Source organism: Hypomesus nipponensis, chromosome 4 (assembly GCF_054491055.1).
Source record: "Hypomesus nipponensis isolate SF chromosome 4, ASM5449105v1, whole genome shotgun sequence".
Lineage (NCBI taxonomy): Eukaryota > Metazoa > Chordata > Actinopteri > Osmeriformes > Osmeridae > Hypomesus > Hypomesus nipponensis.
The window spans coordinates 9,487,501-9,504,560 of NC_140364.1; the positions used below are offsets into that span (position 1 = coordinate 9,487,501).

Here is a 17,060-nt window from a genome sequence, read left to right on the forward strand (position 1 = left end):
AAGCACCATAGAGCTTACCAGAGATGCCCTGGCCACAGGGCTGACTCCATTGGACGTGGTGGATGGGAGAGTGGTGAAGGTTGCTGGGGGGGCAGTGGTGGAAGTTGCTGGGGGGGCAGCGGTGGAGGTTGTTGGGGGGGCAGCTGTGGAGGTTGTTGGGGGGGCAGCGGTGGAGGTTGTTGGGGGGGCAGCGGTGGAGGTTGTTGGGGGGGCAGCTGTGGAGGTTGTTGGGGGGGCAGCGGTGGAGGTTGTTGGGGGGGCAGCTGTGGAGGTTGTTGGGGGGGCAGCGGTGGAGGTTGTTGGGGGGGCAGCGGTGGAGGTTGTTGGGGGGGCAGCTGTGGAGGTTGTTGGGGGGGCAGCGGTGGAGGTTGTTGGGGGGGCAGCGGTGGAGGCAGTAGTGGTAGTTGTGGCAGGAGGCAGAGTGGTGGAGGTGGATGCTGGTGCGGGTGTCGTAATGGTCGTGGGAGCAGCGGTGGAAGGTGCAGGTGAGCTGTCCTGTTTTAGAGAGAGATAAGAGACCACAGTCAGACAACATACGTGTTAAGTTAATGATCAAAAGCATGGCCCATATGGTGCAGTAAGACAATTAAGTACCACATAATTTAGAAACTCCCAAAAGAGTAACAAATCTACTTGTTTGGTTTTAAGCAGGGCATGTCTCTATCCGCCCAAGTCAACTAATTCTTTATGACAAGGAGAGGGTTCTCAAATCACGAAGCATAGGCCGTTAGTCAGACTCCGGCACCTATTTTTTGCTGTAACATCATTTTTAATCCCTGAAGGAATTTGTGTGTGTCTCACCTGAGCCATAGTGCTAGCCAGGAGGGCCAGCATGCAGAGTCCAAGAGCCTTCATTCTCAAACTGGATACCGGAGAAACAGAAGTCCTGAGAGACAGAGCGCTGCTTAGAAAAGCTGGGTTCTGGATTTGCGACTCCTTTGGAGACAAGAGGGAGGTCCTGGGGGCTGAGCAGAGCAGCAGCTGTTTGGGAGAGCGTTTAGGGGGGGTATTAGGTACTGCGTGTGCGCTCTGCTTTCCAGTCTGGATGGTCCTCCTGCTGCATTGACTGATGGTGTCTACTTACTGGTCAGTGGCAAGGTCCTCTTATATAGATGCTGTAGAGATGGACTTGGACACCTTTATCATTCCAGGAAGAACCTGCACTAGTGGTGTGTGTGTGTGCAGATGTGTGTTCCTCTATCCTGGTATTTAGGATGCCTTGCCAGACCAGGTGCCAATGTTCACTATTTATGACTTTAAGAGCTCGGTCCAAGCCTTCGCTCTCAAGGTTTCTCTGTTAATGACAAATCTATGTTTGACTAAATAAAGACATCAGAGCAAACACAAGAGGATAACAATGACCAGGTTTGACAAGGGTTTTCCATGACGTTGACTGATTGCAGTGACGGTTTTACACAGGGGCCTAGAGAGGCCAGTGCCCCTGTATGTCCCTGGTCCCCCTGTGGCCTGACCTGAGCTGACTGAATAATAAAATGTTTTTTTTGGTGGGGGGGGGGGGTTTACGTTGTTTTTCTTCTTCTAGCAGTCATCAAGAAACGAGGAATGGACATTACAGCCTTTTTTGCCCCAGTAAAATAAAAACGTTAGAGAGACATCTCAAAGTATTGAGGAGGAGGAGCTGGCTGAGGAGCTGGAAGAAGGAGAGCCAGAGTATGATTTTAATGTAAATCAAAATTAAAGTATTTGATGTTTAAATATCATTTGTTTCCATCTTAATGTGCCCCTCTGATTAAACACTGGCCCCACCTTGGCCCTCCCAGTTAAATTTGTCTAGAACCAAAACTGCCTGATGGTTCATATTTGAGTGCCTTCCAGTAGAATTTCACTAGATGATTCGCCATCAACAGACAGCAGATTCCCTCTCTGGCATTAAAAACGTAGTCACTGTCACAGAGCTGCTACTAGCCGTTACCCCTTTCTCTAGATTTATGTGTATTCACACAGTCGATCTCCATGATTCTCCTACCCTAGTTCATCACATCAGGTTACCATATTTTCGACTTCATCCTCACAACAGGATAAAAGTATTACACAGTAGCCTATCATGTCACGTAACATTCCATTTGTCATAAAACGTGTTAATCACATATTATGACATGCATGTATCAATGTGAAATGTTCAACTTCTGCCTAACTTTATGGGGTTTAGTTTTAACACGGATTACTTCCTTCATTTTTAACTAAATGATTTAGATCAGGGCAACAGAATAAAAAAGGTAAAGTAAGGGTTGGGGTCACCATACGAAATTAATTTATATTACATATAAATGGCTAGAAGACTTAACCTTTACTTACTTCCTTGTAGTTAATATTGTCATTACTGGAGCTATAAAAACCACTTACTGGACCTGTCTGAAAAGAAGCCAAGATGGAATATATGGTCTTTAATGAGATCAACCACTCTGGATGCAAGGAAATACAAAATACGTGGTCCAGTTCCTTGTTCCTTAAGTGATTCTATTGTCTTTATGGTTAAACATCCATCCAAATGAGTTAAAGAGGTCAAGTATTAATTATGACTCTGATAGTTCAAGCTAAACTGAGATATTTAGTAACTTGTGCACTCGCTCCAGATGGTGCAGCTAGTGCACACTATTTACCCATGTGTGATGATGGTGTAGCAGAATAAGTGTACCCAAATGCAGAAGTGCAAACACAGGACGAAGGGATCAAATAAAGGGGGAATTTACTGAAGGGGACGTGGGGGTTTGTAGTTGACAGGCTGGCTATAGGCAGAAGAAATTGGGGAGGTAGGTGATTTAGAAAGTGTTTTGTCCGTCTCTTCATAAACCGAGTGAGTAAGTTCAGTTGAGTTCTGGTTTTTAGTAAGTATCTGGAGATTGGGAGATAAAACCAGACCTCGGCAGATAACTTCGTCCCGGGGTGTGGGGGGGTGGGGCGGGGTGAAGTGGGGTAAGGGTGTGGTGGGGGGTAAGGGTGTGGTGGGGGGTAAGGGTAAAACTTGCCCGGGGAGCCAAATGTGCTAGGACCGCCACTGAATACTGATACACACTTTGAAAATAAAAGCGTGTAGGGAGCGTGGTTATTACAAAAATATATACTTAAATTATAATTATGTTTTTATCTAGCGGGCACCACCTTAATATTGCCTTCTGGCAAATCAAGGAAACTTGATATTTAAATAAGAACCAGTATTCTGTAGAGCAAATCATAGCAATGGTCAACAGGCACATGCAAAATATATTTACTAAGAATTTAGAAAAGTGAAGTAAATATTAATCAAATGATTAAGTTAGATTATGAATTTTGAGATGATTTGGTTTCAATGAACAGAATGAACTGGTATAACCGAAAGATAGAAAATGGTCTTGTGTCAAGATAAAGAAGTCTAGTAATGGAATTTAAATTTCTGTACAGTCAATGATTCATTTCCTGTACAAATCATAAAGATGACTACGTAAATGAAACGAGTTAAGAGCGGGCAGATTACGTTTGATGAGATTTATTATAGTGAGATTGAGGCGTGTCCGAGGCGCATTTCAATCAGGAGAGAGCAGTAAAGGAAGTAAATAGCATTGTTTATGAATGAATGATGGAGGCGTCAAGGACTCTTTGGCGCTCAGACTTTATAGCAGGATTTGGTGATCGAGGGGTAATGACGTAGCCTGGCTGCCAGCCCAACTTCTCCCCGCCCACAAAAAAATGTGGTCAGGAAGTTGGGTCTGGAGGAAAAAGAGGAACACAGTACATCACATTTCCTATTGCACAAAAACTGTTTATTTGGGTGCATTTGAAAATAAACTTTTTTTTGTTTGATATTTCACAAATTACATGAATGCATCTTATGAAACAGACATGGCAAGACAACAATGATTGAAGACAGGCAAGCAATTAGAAAAGACAAACAGAAGACCAGTTGTTCATCTCTCTCTCCCACTCTCACTCTCGGTACCTCTCTCTCTCTCTCTCTCCATCTCTCTCTCTCTCTCTCTCTCTGTCTCTCTGTCTCTCTCAGATATCAGTATCTGTGCTGTAAGACAAAACTTTAGCTTGAACGTAAGCTGGAATGATATTCTTCTGGCGGCACACCAACTTCATCCCAACTCTGTTTTCATACTGTCAGTATCATGGCCTATACACAGTCAATATGACTCCAATACTCTGTGGGAACTTAATGCCACAGAGAACGTAGAAGCAGGGTGCCTGACAACAGACTTATGGAGTGTGTAACAATGCTGCCCTCCGATTTAAGGGTTGTATAAATGCCGCTCGACCCTGCTGTTGCGGTGTTGTTGGTGTTGGTGGTGTTTTCAGCACTGACAGGCATTGAAGTGGTCATAGTTGTCATTGAAGCATTTGTGGTCGTTGAATTCCCCATGGGTGTGGTATTCTAAACACAAGTACAGGACAGTCAGTGGGTTATTTAAAGAGGATTTCGATATCGTGTTGCCTAGCAGCATCTGTGTGTGAAAGACAAGGATCATTTTTTTGTCCTCTAACTTGCACATGAATCTTATTCAAACTTTATGTTCATTCTTTTTGTTATTCAGACAAAATATTTGACAGATCATTTTGGATTCTGATTTGATTCTGGTAAAAGGTCACTCCCTTTCACTTTCCTATTCTTTCCAAGCAGAACCTCAGCTAACCAAATCCACACTTCAAATCAAACATTTATGATTATTGAAAATGAAAATTACCTGTCCAAAGGAACAAACCAGGATGGCAAATGTGACACTCAGACTCAGGTACTTCATATCAAAGACAAAAGATGATGATCTGATAGGAGAAGTTAAATCAGGTTTTACGAGGTCAATTTATGTCCTGGGTCTATCCTGGGTTAACTCAGTTCTCCTGGGTCTATCCTGGGTTAACTCAGTTCTCCTGGGTCTATCCTGGGTTAACTCAGTTCTCCTGGATCTATCCTGGGCTGACTCGGCTCTCGTCTGTCCTGTTCTGGCTGCAAGGTAGTTCCCTGTAGTCTGTATGCTGCTCAGAGAGAGATAGAGAGAGAGAGAGAGAGAGAGAGTCTTTTATAATATACCCAAATAACCCTCAGCCTTCCACAAGCTGCCTCCAGGAAGTTAGCTGCAGTGGAGCAGACTGCCCAAACCACAAGTTCATTGACCAATACGTCAGTCCTGGTGTAGAGAATATTTGTGAATGTGTGAGAGCTATGTTTTTTTCTTTGTTCCTTGTCTTGTTGGTTCAATAACTGTCCTAATCTTTCACTCTACGTTTTAAAGGGTGATGAATATCAGTTCTATGGTGCTTGAGATTGTCTATTGATCCATGCGGTTTCCGCAACATGTTCAATTCTATCTCTGTATTGCACACCCTAAAGGCTTGTCTCTGGCAATCCATCTGGGTTTCCTTTAGAAAACACAACAAAGAATGCTCTCTACTGTACCTGTTTAGTTAAACTTGGTGTAAATCAATTACTTTTCAGCTGGTGGACATAGTGTTCTGAAAAGAAAGGCATGAGATATTTTCACTTCATCCAAGCTAATTTCTCTTGTTTTTTGCAAATGATGCCACAATCAGATATTTGAAAATAAGGTGCATGTGTGAGAGTGTTCAGAATCGTGAATGTTGATTGAGGACCTCCTTGGCTGATTGTTCTAGCGATTCCCTATCTTTACTCATGCTGCCTAGCACCAATTTGACTATGACCCCAATGCCCTACCCCAGGGTAAAGACATCAGATCAAATAAAATGTGATTTGTACAGCCATATTTACAAGCAATGTCACAGAGGGCTTTACATATGCCCATACAATTGCAAATTGCCACGATCATCTATGTAAAGCATGCCCAGTTGTGACTTCTAGATATGAACAATGCTTTGAGAGCTGATAAAACATGATGTACATTCTGTTGCATAATGTTGTTTGGTCATGTCAAGACACTCCTTGTCACATGTTCCTGGTTTCTGTGTGAAGAGTGTGTCAGTGTGTGTGTGTGTGTGTGTGTGTTTGTTTTGGTGTGTACACAAGATCCTATTCATCAGAAAGGTGTATCACATGTTCGAGACATTATTTAAAACCAATTTGAATAAACTAGGTATACAATACTTGATCTACTAGGAAGACAATTATCTTTATGGATTAATCTTTATGAAGAAAAAAAAATATCATAAAATTAAAACCTATTTGACTTACATTCCCATCAACAAGTTTGTTTGCTTGAGTGTTTATGTTTATGGGAATTTGCACATACTAAATGTGTTGAGTCTTTCCTTTAGCAGAACCAGTTCTTTATGTACGGTAAGAAGCTCCGCACTCTCTGTGTCTGCGGGGAAAGTCCAGAAGCACTTCATAGCTCTTTTCCATACAGCATGCTGCTGATTCAGACACCAACTATGTATGGTAAATTAAACAATTTGCTGCTAATAGGCCATTTACATTAGAAATATATATAGGTTTAGACAAACATTGGTATGTTATGAACGTAGGCTACATGGAGAGATGATCAGTTGGACGTAGAAGGAAAAACTAATAATGAGAAGCAATGACATACTTCTACTCAACAGTACTCTCCGACGGGACAGCCAGTTTGTTGTCTCTCCTACGTCAGCATCAGGTGGAGGACGGAGAGCAGAGCAGCCCAGGCGAGGTACAGGGACCCCAGAAGGGCAGAGCTACCCCCAGTGGACGGCTGGGTTGTACGAGAGGGAGGGTCCTCTATTTTGATTGTCGGGTTGTATCCACTGCTTGGGGAAAGGGAAGCTTGGGAGGAGGGGGCATTGGAGTGGCCAGTGGTGGTGGTGGTGGTGGTGGATTGAGTGGCATTGGTTCTGATGGCGGGAGTTCCTATACCTGCTGTGGTGCTATTGGGGTATTGAGTCACGCTGCTGTTGAAGGTTTCCGTGGTAACGTTACTTTTGCTGGGTGTGACTCCAGTTGATTGATGGAGAGTGGTGCTGTTGACTGAGGTAAAGGAGACACTGGTGGTCTGTGAGGAGTGGTTCGGTGGAGGTGTGGTTGTGTTTGTAAGGGTCTGATCTGGAGTCACAGTGACGTTGGAGGTCACAGTAGTAGTCTGTGAAGAAACAGAGAGTATATTTAATTGTCTTTCATCTTATCCTCGCTTGTACTATAGGTAAGATAATGCCTGCATGATAGTCAGAAACAACGAACTGTACAATAAATAGTACATAAAGGCATTAAACCAAAAATGTCAAATCGGTCACTTCTCATGAACTCAAACAAGTCAGGCAACCAAGTATGTGTGTCTTTACATCCTTGTCCATGTTTGTTTTTGCCGCTGGCTTGGGCACTAAGTGGTCGATGGCAAAGATAACTGCTACCACACGAGGCTCATCTGAGAAAGGACATTAATGACTCACAGTCGAGCCATGAAAGGTCACGCTCGCCATGAAAGGTCACGCTCGCCATGAAAGGTCACGCTCGCCATGAAAGGTCACGCTCGCCATGAAAGGTCACGCTCGCCATGAAAGGTCACGCTCGCCATGAACCGGCTGGCTGCACTCGCCCACTGCCCCAACCAGACTTGGCAGTCTGGAGGATGTGGCTTGTGTAAGTGCTTCCTGTCTGTCTCCTCTGCCTTTCATCTCCTCTCATCCTACTTTCTGCTTTGGTTCCACTGATAAGACCTATCACTCCAACAAGTGTTTTCTGATATGCCAATATAGAAAAGAGTGGGTGCAAGAGAGTATGATTCATATGAACAGGTTCGTTGTTTTTAGATTGAGTTTGAGCACACTTTAGTAAACCTAATCCTAACCCAAAGCACACAAATTAAATCCCTGACCACCCACGTTCAGTGCCTTGCCCTAGCCAAAGCACATAAGTAAAATGCTTTACCCTGACCCGATCTAACCACTGAGTTTATAATACCTAATCATAACCTAACGACACACTATACATTACATACTCTAATTTGACCAGAAATTACACTCTAGGGTGTTCTTATGCTGCTTTGTCTGCAATAAGACTGCAATCATGCAAATAAAATATTTGTACTTCATGTATTAAACCTTCAAAATAATTAATGTATCGATATGTAATTATTGAATATGCTTCACAATAATAATATTGTTGTGTAGCATCGGTTTGACCCTTCAAAATATTCACATCAATCATTAAACTCATTACACATAAATCAAATAGGATGAATTCAAATTACATTAATTGTTTAATATAATTAAACAATAATTTTAAATGAATACAGATTTTTGTAGTAAAGAAAATGCCCACTACAGAAGTGTCTTTCGCCAATAGATGCTATTGCACTGTATCCTAGCCAGTAAGGATGGTTGTCATCACCTACCTCCATGGCCACAGTCCTTGGCAACAAGGTCACAAAGGCTAGCAGGACAAAGCTCCACATGGTTGCTGGTGGTTCTCTCAAGCTCCTCTGTGGTTAGGCCCGGTCTTTGCCTGGTCTTATATATCCACCTCCCTGCTCCCCCTAAGGTAGTAAAGGTCCCTGGCCACCATGTCGGTCTGGGGCAGGGCGGTCACACTTTTCTGGCCTGGTGCCAGTTATCTCTGCCAGGTTTGGGGACTGTGACAGCAGTTGCTAATGTAAGTCTGATGTGTAAAGAGGTGGGAGGAAACAGTGTACACAGTGTTAGTTCAAGCATGCATATTTGATATTAATGTTTGTCCTTATTATTGAGTTACACAGTAATATATTAAATCCGAGTGCGTGTAACAAGTGTTCCTTAATATGTAATGAAGCCTTCAGTTAGTAAGTCTAGTTAATACATAAAAACATCTTATAGGGGCCTCATTACCTATAAACGAACACTTATTTCATCTTTCAATTACCCTCATCATAACCCTTACTCATGTTATTGACTCTTACATAGTCTTAATAACACATATTATTGCAAATAAGCATATCAAGGCCTTACTACCTAAACACTAATTACAAGCACCTGGATCTAAAGTTTTACAATTAATATACATTACAATTTCATTGTTCATGGCATCAAATTCTTATACTCGATGTGAAATGTTTTACTGTTGATTGCTTTTCTACAGGTACACTCTTGCACTTTTTGAGGTTCATGTTGTTAAATTGTAACTTGTTTAACTGCATGCTCTTATGGTTCCTCCCTTTGGCACTTATTTGTTTTTTTCACAATGTATGCTCATGTTTTGGCTACCCTATTTGGGGCTATCTCGTTGTTACGATCAGTGACCTATGCACTTTTGTAAAGCTCTCTCTTGGAAGTCGCTTTGGATAAAAGCATCTGCTGAATAAATGTAAATGCATCAGAAGGTACATTGGATAAGAAATATTTTGATTTCCAAGCTAGAATAAGCCAACCAACTCTCTCATGTGTTTTGTTTAAAGAATACTCATTTACATCAATATATTGTATGTTTTTTCTATAACCATAAGTTGCCCTCAGGAAACCATAAAACCAACAGGTTTTTCAGGCAGCACTACTTGCCTTCATTACCCAGGATTTTGGAGGTCACAGTGTAAACATTTTATGCAAACAGAGATTAAGTATTTGCGACATTTAAACAGTGATACCAGAGTTTGCAATTCTTGAAATATAATACGCCACACAGGAGCAGGGAGGTCTATATTGAAGACTTCCATTTCATGGAAAACACATGAAGCAGATCTTAAAGACTTGCTTTGAAGTAAATGAAGGCGATCTGGAATAAAGGACTATTAAGTCCTGTCACATTCATCACGCAAACTTCAGTTTGGACCTCAGCTTTGCAAATGTCAAAGATATGTCCCACAGATGCATGATGACATTTTCACCCTTAAAATAACTTAACTAAGGTTTGTTACTTGTTTTCCTCACATGCTTGGAAGATCATGAATATAATGATTTAATGTATACATTAATATAACATAAGATAATGAAAATAATGACTTAATATATACATTAACTTAACATACTGGACTTCCTCTTGTGATTACTCTACTGAGGAGGTCAGGGTTCTTGCCAGAGACTGTAGTTGTACCTCAACATGGTACTTTATTGACAACAAGATATGCTTGCTTGGATCACTTTCATTTTGCACCACATTCACAGTGAACAGTTTCACCCCCCTGGGATAATGGGAGGATGTCATTTTGGAATTTTGGTCCATGTTTTGGAGTTTTGTTTTTATGGAAATCAGTTTGGTTTCATCCGTAAAGTCATCTTCCACTAATCCTTTGTCCCTTAGGTTCACCACTGCTTGACTACTACTGAGATGATACAGTCTGCCACAAGGACACTGAGATGCAAACCTTCTTCCTGTAACACCCTGTCCTGGCACCAGGAGTGAGGGAACGCATAGACAAAGTGAGGCCTGTGAGTCTTATCATCTCTTTTTATCACCCCTGCTCACATTTCCTGGTACAGGTCACTTTTATGTCTCCCAGATAAGACTGTGGCTCCTGTAATGGATTTGCTTCATCAGTCTGATACTGCTGTACTGCTACCGTACCTCTTAGAGAAAGAGCATTCCAAATGGGAATCATACATGACTTGATGCAGAATTTGTCTTCTAAATGGAGGTAGTCCAGGGGGGTTTCCTATGTAGGACTGATCTCTTGTAATACATTTACCTCTGACTAACCCACCTTGCCAGTGGTGCAGTTCTCTGCCACAATAAATAGGGGCAGTATATGATTTATCTGGCACATAATCAAATCTAAATCTTATTAAGTTTATTGCTTTTACACAGTTACAAGCAGCCAATAGTTTAAAGGAGGATACATTATGGGCTGTATCATAAACTTCTTTCAATGTTATAAAACCTTTGTCCCTTTGAAGTAACACTGTCGCTGGGGAATAAGCAAAGGTGACTGTAACGGTAATTTGCATAGCTAACTAGCGAGACAAACGAGCTTCATCTGTGCGTCACTGTTGGAGCACTAAACCCCCTCAAGGGAAAACGGTACCAAAATGCTGTCTGCAAACAGATAGGCCTGTTGATTGATAACATTGTTCGTTCTTCAACCCGTGTTAGACAGGTATTCAGACCTCCTGTTATGACCTCTCAGTCACTTGTGGGGTTTGAAGGAGGATGAAAGTTTACATGAGAGGATTTAAGTCTCTCATCTACCACATTGCCAATGTTTTGGCATTTAACTCGTCCATTAATTGTATACCTTCTCAGCGTGAGAAATGGTTGAAATGCGTGAGAAATACAAGGTGTCGTATTTCGTCTTGGAAATTCGGCGAATGCGTGAGACTTGAGGGCCCTAAAAAGTTTTTGATAGGATCATATAAGAAGATTTTCTAAACTTTGTCTTTCATACAATTCCTAAGGACTTTATTTTCTCGCACTCATAACATATAAAATACCTGGAATATTATGAAATGCTTGTGAACAGCGTGTTGCCTTCCTTCGTTTATTTGATTTAGGTTGAAAACATACATTGTTCGTTTGGATAGTTTTGCATTGAGGTACAGTGTGTGTCGCCCCCTATGGAATGTATTTGGTACCTAGGATGCACTGGCGGGAAATGGAAGACTTACCCAGTTGAAAGCAAGACGTGCCGCTGAACTCACGTTTGTTGTAGTTGTTTTCTTGTTACGTTTTTGGCTTGGACACTATTTATCTGTGTAGTTATTTTTTTGTTACGTTTTTGGCTTGGACACTATTTATCTGTAAGTACATGTACAGGGTGGATGATTGGTGTAAACGTTTATATTTACAGGAAAGTGTTCTGTATCATTATTTCTGTCAATAACGTGTTTGTTACGACACGCTCCAAGCAGCTTGCATTTAGTAGCTACCTCTCTGTACTGTAGGCTTATCTGTATCAGCTAGCTAAATGAGAGAATTCCTCTGTTTTACATACATTCGCAGTAAGCTTTGTTTCCATGTTCCTTTGATGGCATGTCATATTGTGTTTGTGTACTAATGTATGCTTCCATTCTTGTGTTGTATTTTCAGTTTTACAAAAAACATCAAGAACCTTCAGTAAACTTCAGTTAAGAAAAGTCAAGCATTGTCATTACTGGAGTATGAATTGTTAGCTACCTGTCTAGCTCTACATAGAAGCGCACCGCAAGAGCAGAATAAACAGGACAAGCAAAGTCCAGGACTATGAACAGGTCTGCTACAGAGGTAAAAACGTATTGATTGGTTGGCCAAACATGGGCATTGTGACATGTTGAACCGATTAACCTCAACATATTACCCGACAACACCCTAGGCAAGGTCCAAGTTGATATTTAGGTAGAGTTTTTAAAGATAATTCTGTTGTCAACAAGTGGAAGTTAAATACTTTCTGCATTTCATAGCCTACCTACAGTCGGATTTCCAGGACTATACAGCAGTGACAAATGACTATCTCTCTGATATCAAACTTGTTTCCCTGTCCAGTTGACTAGAATAAGAAACATCTACAAATCTAAAATGTTCAAGCTTTTAATGTAGGAACAATTCATATCCCTCTCATATCACATATCTCTTATCACAAGTGATTTTTATGTCAAGGACACGTGAGGGGAGTTGATTACCACTGGAAAACAACCTTTAAAAACAATAAGTCCTATTTTTTCTTATCAGTGTTCTCAATGACATCATTCAGGGTAAACGACACAAAGGCGATCTGTTCCAGTTCACTATCCTTCCCACATTCCAGCAAACAGGCGAAGCTCTTCACGTCCTCATTGTAGGCCATGTCAGAATAGGCGCTGGGCCCGGAGTGGATGACCCAGGGCCGGCTCCATCCAGACTTGTGCAGGGGGGTGCGGTTCAGATAGACTCCGACATCCCTCCTGATGGACGTGTCAGTCGGGTGGCTGTAGAGCAGCCAGGTCACACTGCCTGGGGACGGGGTGGTGGTGCCACCTTTGCTGCCAGCCTCAGTCTCCGGGGCAGGGAACCCAACAACGCTTCCCTGGCAACCCTTTCCCGTCTCCACCAGCTGGTGTGCCAAGCGGGGCGTGTCGAAGGACGTCCCTTCTGCCTCACTCAGGGCCTCCACTCTGTGGCCTCCCGTGGTGCGGGCGTTGCAGTACACGTGATGCCTGCCGTCGCGGTCGATGATCTCTGCCATCTCACACTCGCCCGAAAGACCCTGAAGCATTTCGCCGATGCGCCACGTCTTGCCGTAATCGTCGCTGTACACGGCGAGGGCGTACGGCTTCACCGTCAGCGGGACCGGGATTGAGCAGCATCGTCTGGAGATGTACTGTGCGTGGGTCGGAATGATCAACCTGCCGCTCTCCAGCTGAAGGCCGTGGCCTGGACCTACGGCAAATGTGGCCCAGTCACTGACCGTGTCACCGATCGTGCTGTTTGTCACATCCTCCACCTGGCTCCAGGTCTGGCCATAGTCACCGCTGGTGACGTAGCACAGGCGGGCCTTGTTCTTGCCCGTGAAGATCTGCCAACACTCTGATGTGTTGCCGAGGACGCAGATGAAGAACAGGAAGAGAGATTTGGTGTTCCGCTCAAAGACGGGACAAGGGTTCATGGTGCGGTAGTGTGGTAAAGATGCTGATGTCAGCTCCTCAACCTTGGACCACTACAGTGGTGGTTAAACAAGTAATAGCATACAGTATGATAAATGACAACATAGTAAAAGATGAACAGTCACCTCATAAAGTCATGTTACTACTTTTACTCAAACCTTGAGACCATGCTGCGATGATGGGGAAATTGGAGCTCCTCACCTGGATTGATCCACTTTGACCTGTCCCTCTGCTCATCACAAGGCATTTGGCATCCTCGTCAGTTTTGGAATTCCGTTTTTCCGCAAAGGCTAGGTATGTGTGTGTTTCTTTCAGATAGATGAGAGATGGGATCCTGTAAACTGCTCCTGACTCTGGCTTAAACACTGCTGTTTTCTCAGGTTGCAGAACCGTCTTCGATGGTTTGTTGCCCATTGTTGATTCCAACTCAGTAGAGATTTTCACCTTTAACTGATAAATACTAATAGCTTGGTCAAAGGGTATTGCTATTTTTATAGCCTGTGTGCAGGAGTATCTCAAACCCACGCCTTGTAAGATATGTTCTGCAAGGACGTGTTCATCAGTGATTCATACTTTAGTGCTTCTATAATCTTTGTTCATACCACGATTTATCTGGTTTATCTTAAACCTCAATGCAATCATAGATAATTTTAATTTTCTGTTCCGTAACATTGGTAAAAGCAAGCACAAACAAATCTTAAAGTCGAGATGAAACGTTCGAGTCTTGGCTCTTCTCTGTCGCCTCCTAGGGGAAAAAACTTAAGAACGACCAGGAAGTGACGTAGCCAGGACTAGCGTGGTGGATGTTGTCAAAGGTTCTCTGATGTGCTTTTGCTAGCCGGTTTGAATGAGACGTTTCTTAAACCTTACGCAAGCTACAGTGGTTAACTAAAATATTTAATCAACTGACGGAACAGCTTACAGTAACTTTCAAAGGACTTTTCACCGTAAGTATGACGTTAGCTCTAGCCATCTAGCTACTTTGCTCCTTCTTGTCTCTTTTTTGTAGGCTATTGTCCCCCAATGTTAAAGTAGCTTATTCGATTAACTACAGTATTATAGCTGATTTTATCGTTCATTATAATGATTAATATAGATAATAATACATGTTTGATTGGACATAACTACCACGACGGTAATGTATTTGTTAACCGGATTGACCAGCTTGGTACTGATGATTTGAAAATGATCTCCCAGGTGGAGATCTCTGATCTGACCATTTGGATTCTGAACTTCATTACAAGGGCCTTGTAATGAAACAAGGGCCTTGTAATGAAGTTCAGAATCCAAATAGTTGTATTCGTCATGTAAGTTCACTCAAACAAGGAATTTACTGTGAGAGGAGGTGCATACAATAAACATATACGGATCTTACGTAAAAGTAGTTGGGTGCTTACCCATATAGGCTTTTTTATATCGTGTTACTCAAACAATTTTTATTTGAAATGAACTCATTCTAAAATTGTATTTCCTCTGCATTCAAAAACTCTCCCTTCCTCTAACCATAGGGATCTGCCAGCCTAGCCTGTTGAATGTCAGCCTCCATGCCTCAGAAAGGGCCAGGTCTTGCTGGTCTACCTGGCCAGCTGCAATCCCACCTGCCCACCGGCCCAGCCTCAGTCCCTGGCCAGACCCCCATGCCTGCCCAGGGGGCTCTGAGGGAGATCTCTCCAGTCTTCCTGTGTCGGATCGGCCAGGAGACCGTCCAGGACATTGTCACACGCACCATGGAGATCTTCCAGATCACCCGGGCCACACAGGTATCATGATGGACTGCATCAACTGCGTGCCTTTCTTTCCTCCCCTTAAATCAAATCAAATGTATTTGTATAGCCCTTTTTACACGCAAGCATGTCACAGAGGGCTTCACATACGCCCATAGAACTGCCCCTCAACCAACCTAAACCCTCAAGGAAGACATCGAAAAACTCCCAGAAAAACTCCCAACGGGAGAAAAAATGGAAGAAACCTTGGGAGGAGCAATTCAGAGAGGGATCCCCTCCTCCAGAGACGGTTGGCAAGAGAGAGGAGCAGAACACAAGCTAAACATAGTCATGATAGTAGGCTATGGAGTAGCCCTTAGTAGGCTGTGGATTCTGTTCCACTCAACTCTTCACAGGTGCTTATCCTACCTCCTCATGTCTTCTCCCTCTTCAGCTCCCTAATGGTGTGAACCAGAGCCAGGCTGCCTACCAGGACCGCTTCGGTAAGCTCCAGGAACACCTGCGCCAGCTGGCACTGCTCTTCCGCAAGCTCCGCCTCCTGTATGAACGCTGTGTGGAGATGACCTCCGACCTACAGGAAGACCCCACCGAGGTGAGGGGTCATGAACGACTGTGTGGTTAGATTTGCTTGTACCGTTGTGGAACACATCTTTCTTTGTATGAGTATCCATTTTATTAAGATTAAGCCAGTGTTCCATCTGCAGTGAGTGCTGTCTGTTGTACCTCAGTTGGTGCCGTATATGGGAGACGAGATCCCTCTGGTTAAAGTAGAGGCCTGCAATCCAGCTGTGAACTTGGAGAGACGGGAAGTTCTAGAGGTTAGTGTCTATTTCCTTGGCATCTCATTGTTGTCTGGGTCACATCAGTTCACCATAACCATGTTTCTCCCAAATCCTGAAGACTGTACAGTCAACATTATCTCTGAATCTTGAAATGGATCTACCATGAACATTTTGAGGAAAAATATTTTAACAACCAAACTAACATGTTTCTGATTAGTCACAAAGATGTAGGCTTTTCCTAATCTCTTGAGTGGTCATCTTGTGTTCTTTGCAGAAGGTGAGGCAAAAGAACCAGGAGATGAAGATCCTGATGGACCAGATGAGGAACCTACTATGGGACGTCAATGCCATGCTGACACTCAGGAAATGACATCACAACCAAAAGTAATGTCACCCCCCCCCTTCCCCGACTGCACTTCATGATAGTTTCCCCTTCAGACCAGAGTTGTGGGTTAGAATCTGTCTGAGGCTCTTCCCCCATCGCCTCACTTTTTGGTGCTGTCCAATAGGGGTTCAGGACCACTCTGACACTGTGGGGGAGGGATCTATTCTTCTTTAGAAGAGACTGCTAGCCTTGACCAGATGTTGCTGGTCAAAAGAGACAATGCATTCAGGAACTGAATTTATGGGAATATTTGTTTAGTTTTTTCCCCACTTCAAAGTTGTTTTTTCTTTCTCTACAAAATATTGGATATCAAAATGAATTGTGTTGTATCTCAGTTTCTTCATGTGTTCGCTCCAACTTTGAGACTCTAGGCTATATGACTATCATGTACTGTCTATTCTGAATCCAAGCACTGAGCCGTGGCACCTGATATAACATGGTAACTGATCTCTAGTACACACTTCCTATGTGTAAACACTTGTTTTCTCACCTGGTATTTACCTAGTAGTTAAAAAGCTCTGAGCTTGAATTTGAAACATGGCAGCTAGTTATCTCAGGTGGTGTGTGTGTGTATGTGAGTATATGTCCTATATTGTGTGTGTGTGTGTTCTTGAGAGACTAGGCGAACACATTTGTATGTCAAGAGTTGCTTCCTTAATACACACCTGTTGGCCTTAAGGGGCGGAGCATTGCACGTGAAGTGACAGCAAAAGCAGATGTCTTTTTCTACAAAATAAAAAATGTTTTCTCTACAAAATTACACTGTAAAAC

The 17,060-nt window shown here is 42.9% G+C and overlaps 3 protein-coding genes across 5 annotated transcripts; 1 reads left to right on the forward strand and 2 right to left on the reverse strand.

Annotated features, from left to right (window-relative positions):
* Positions 1 to 6,430: 6,430 nt before the first annotated feature.
* On the reverse strand, positions 6,431 to 8,333 carry LOC146295410 (uncharacterized). Its single transcript, XM_084696282.1, has 2 exons — positions 8,274 to 8,333; positions 6,431 to 7,022 (listed from the first exon to the last, which is right to left on the reverse strand). The coding sequence occupies exons 1-2, from the start codon at positions 8,331 to 8,333 to the stop codon at positions 6,549 to 6,551; spliced, it is 534 nt and encodes a 177-aa protein (XP_084552408.1). The 3' UTR covers positions 6,431 to 6,548.
* A 3,089-nt stretch (positions 8,334 to 11,422) lies between these two features.
* LOC146295411 (mediator of RNA polymerase II transcription subunit 30) lies at positions 11,423 to 17,059 on the forward strand. Of its 3 annotated transcripts, XM_084696284.1 has the most exons (6): positions 11,423 to 11,580; positions 11,870 to 12,043; positions 14,907 to 15,158; positions 15,556 to 15,714; positions 15,851 to 15,940; positions 16,179 to 17,059. In XM_084696284.1, exons 3-6 carry the CDS (start codon positions 14,931 to 14,933, stop codon positions 16,272 to 16,274), a joined length of 573 nt encoding a protein of 190 aa, XP_084552410.1. In that variant the 5' UTR covers positions 11,423 to 11,580; positions 11,870 to 12,043; positions 14,907 to 14,930; the 3' UTR covers positions 16,275 to 17,059. The 3 variants fall into 3 exon arrangements, with proteins under 3 accessions (XP_084552410.1, XP_084552413.1, XP_084552412.1); XM_084696287.1 differs by lacking the exons at positions 11,423 to 11,580; positions 11,870 to 12,043 and adding an exon at positions 12,836 to 13,692; XM_084696286.1 differs by lacking the exons at positions 11,423 to 11,580; positions 11,870 to 12,043 and adding an exon at positions 14,188 to 14,345.
* On the reverse strand, positions 12,052 to 13,944 carry LOC146295412 (sialidase-3-like). The gene is made up of 2 exons (XM_084696283.1): positions 13,600 to 13,944; positions 12,052 to 13,451 (listed from the first exon to the last, which is right to left on the reverse strand). Exons 1-2 carry the CDS (start codon positions 13,810 to 13,812, stop codon positions 12,471 to 12,473), a joined length of 1,194 nt encoding a protein of 397 aa, XP_084552409.1. The 5' UTR covers positions 13,813 to 13,944; the 3' UTR covers positions 12,052 to 12,470.
* Position 17,060: the final 1 nt, after the last annotated feature.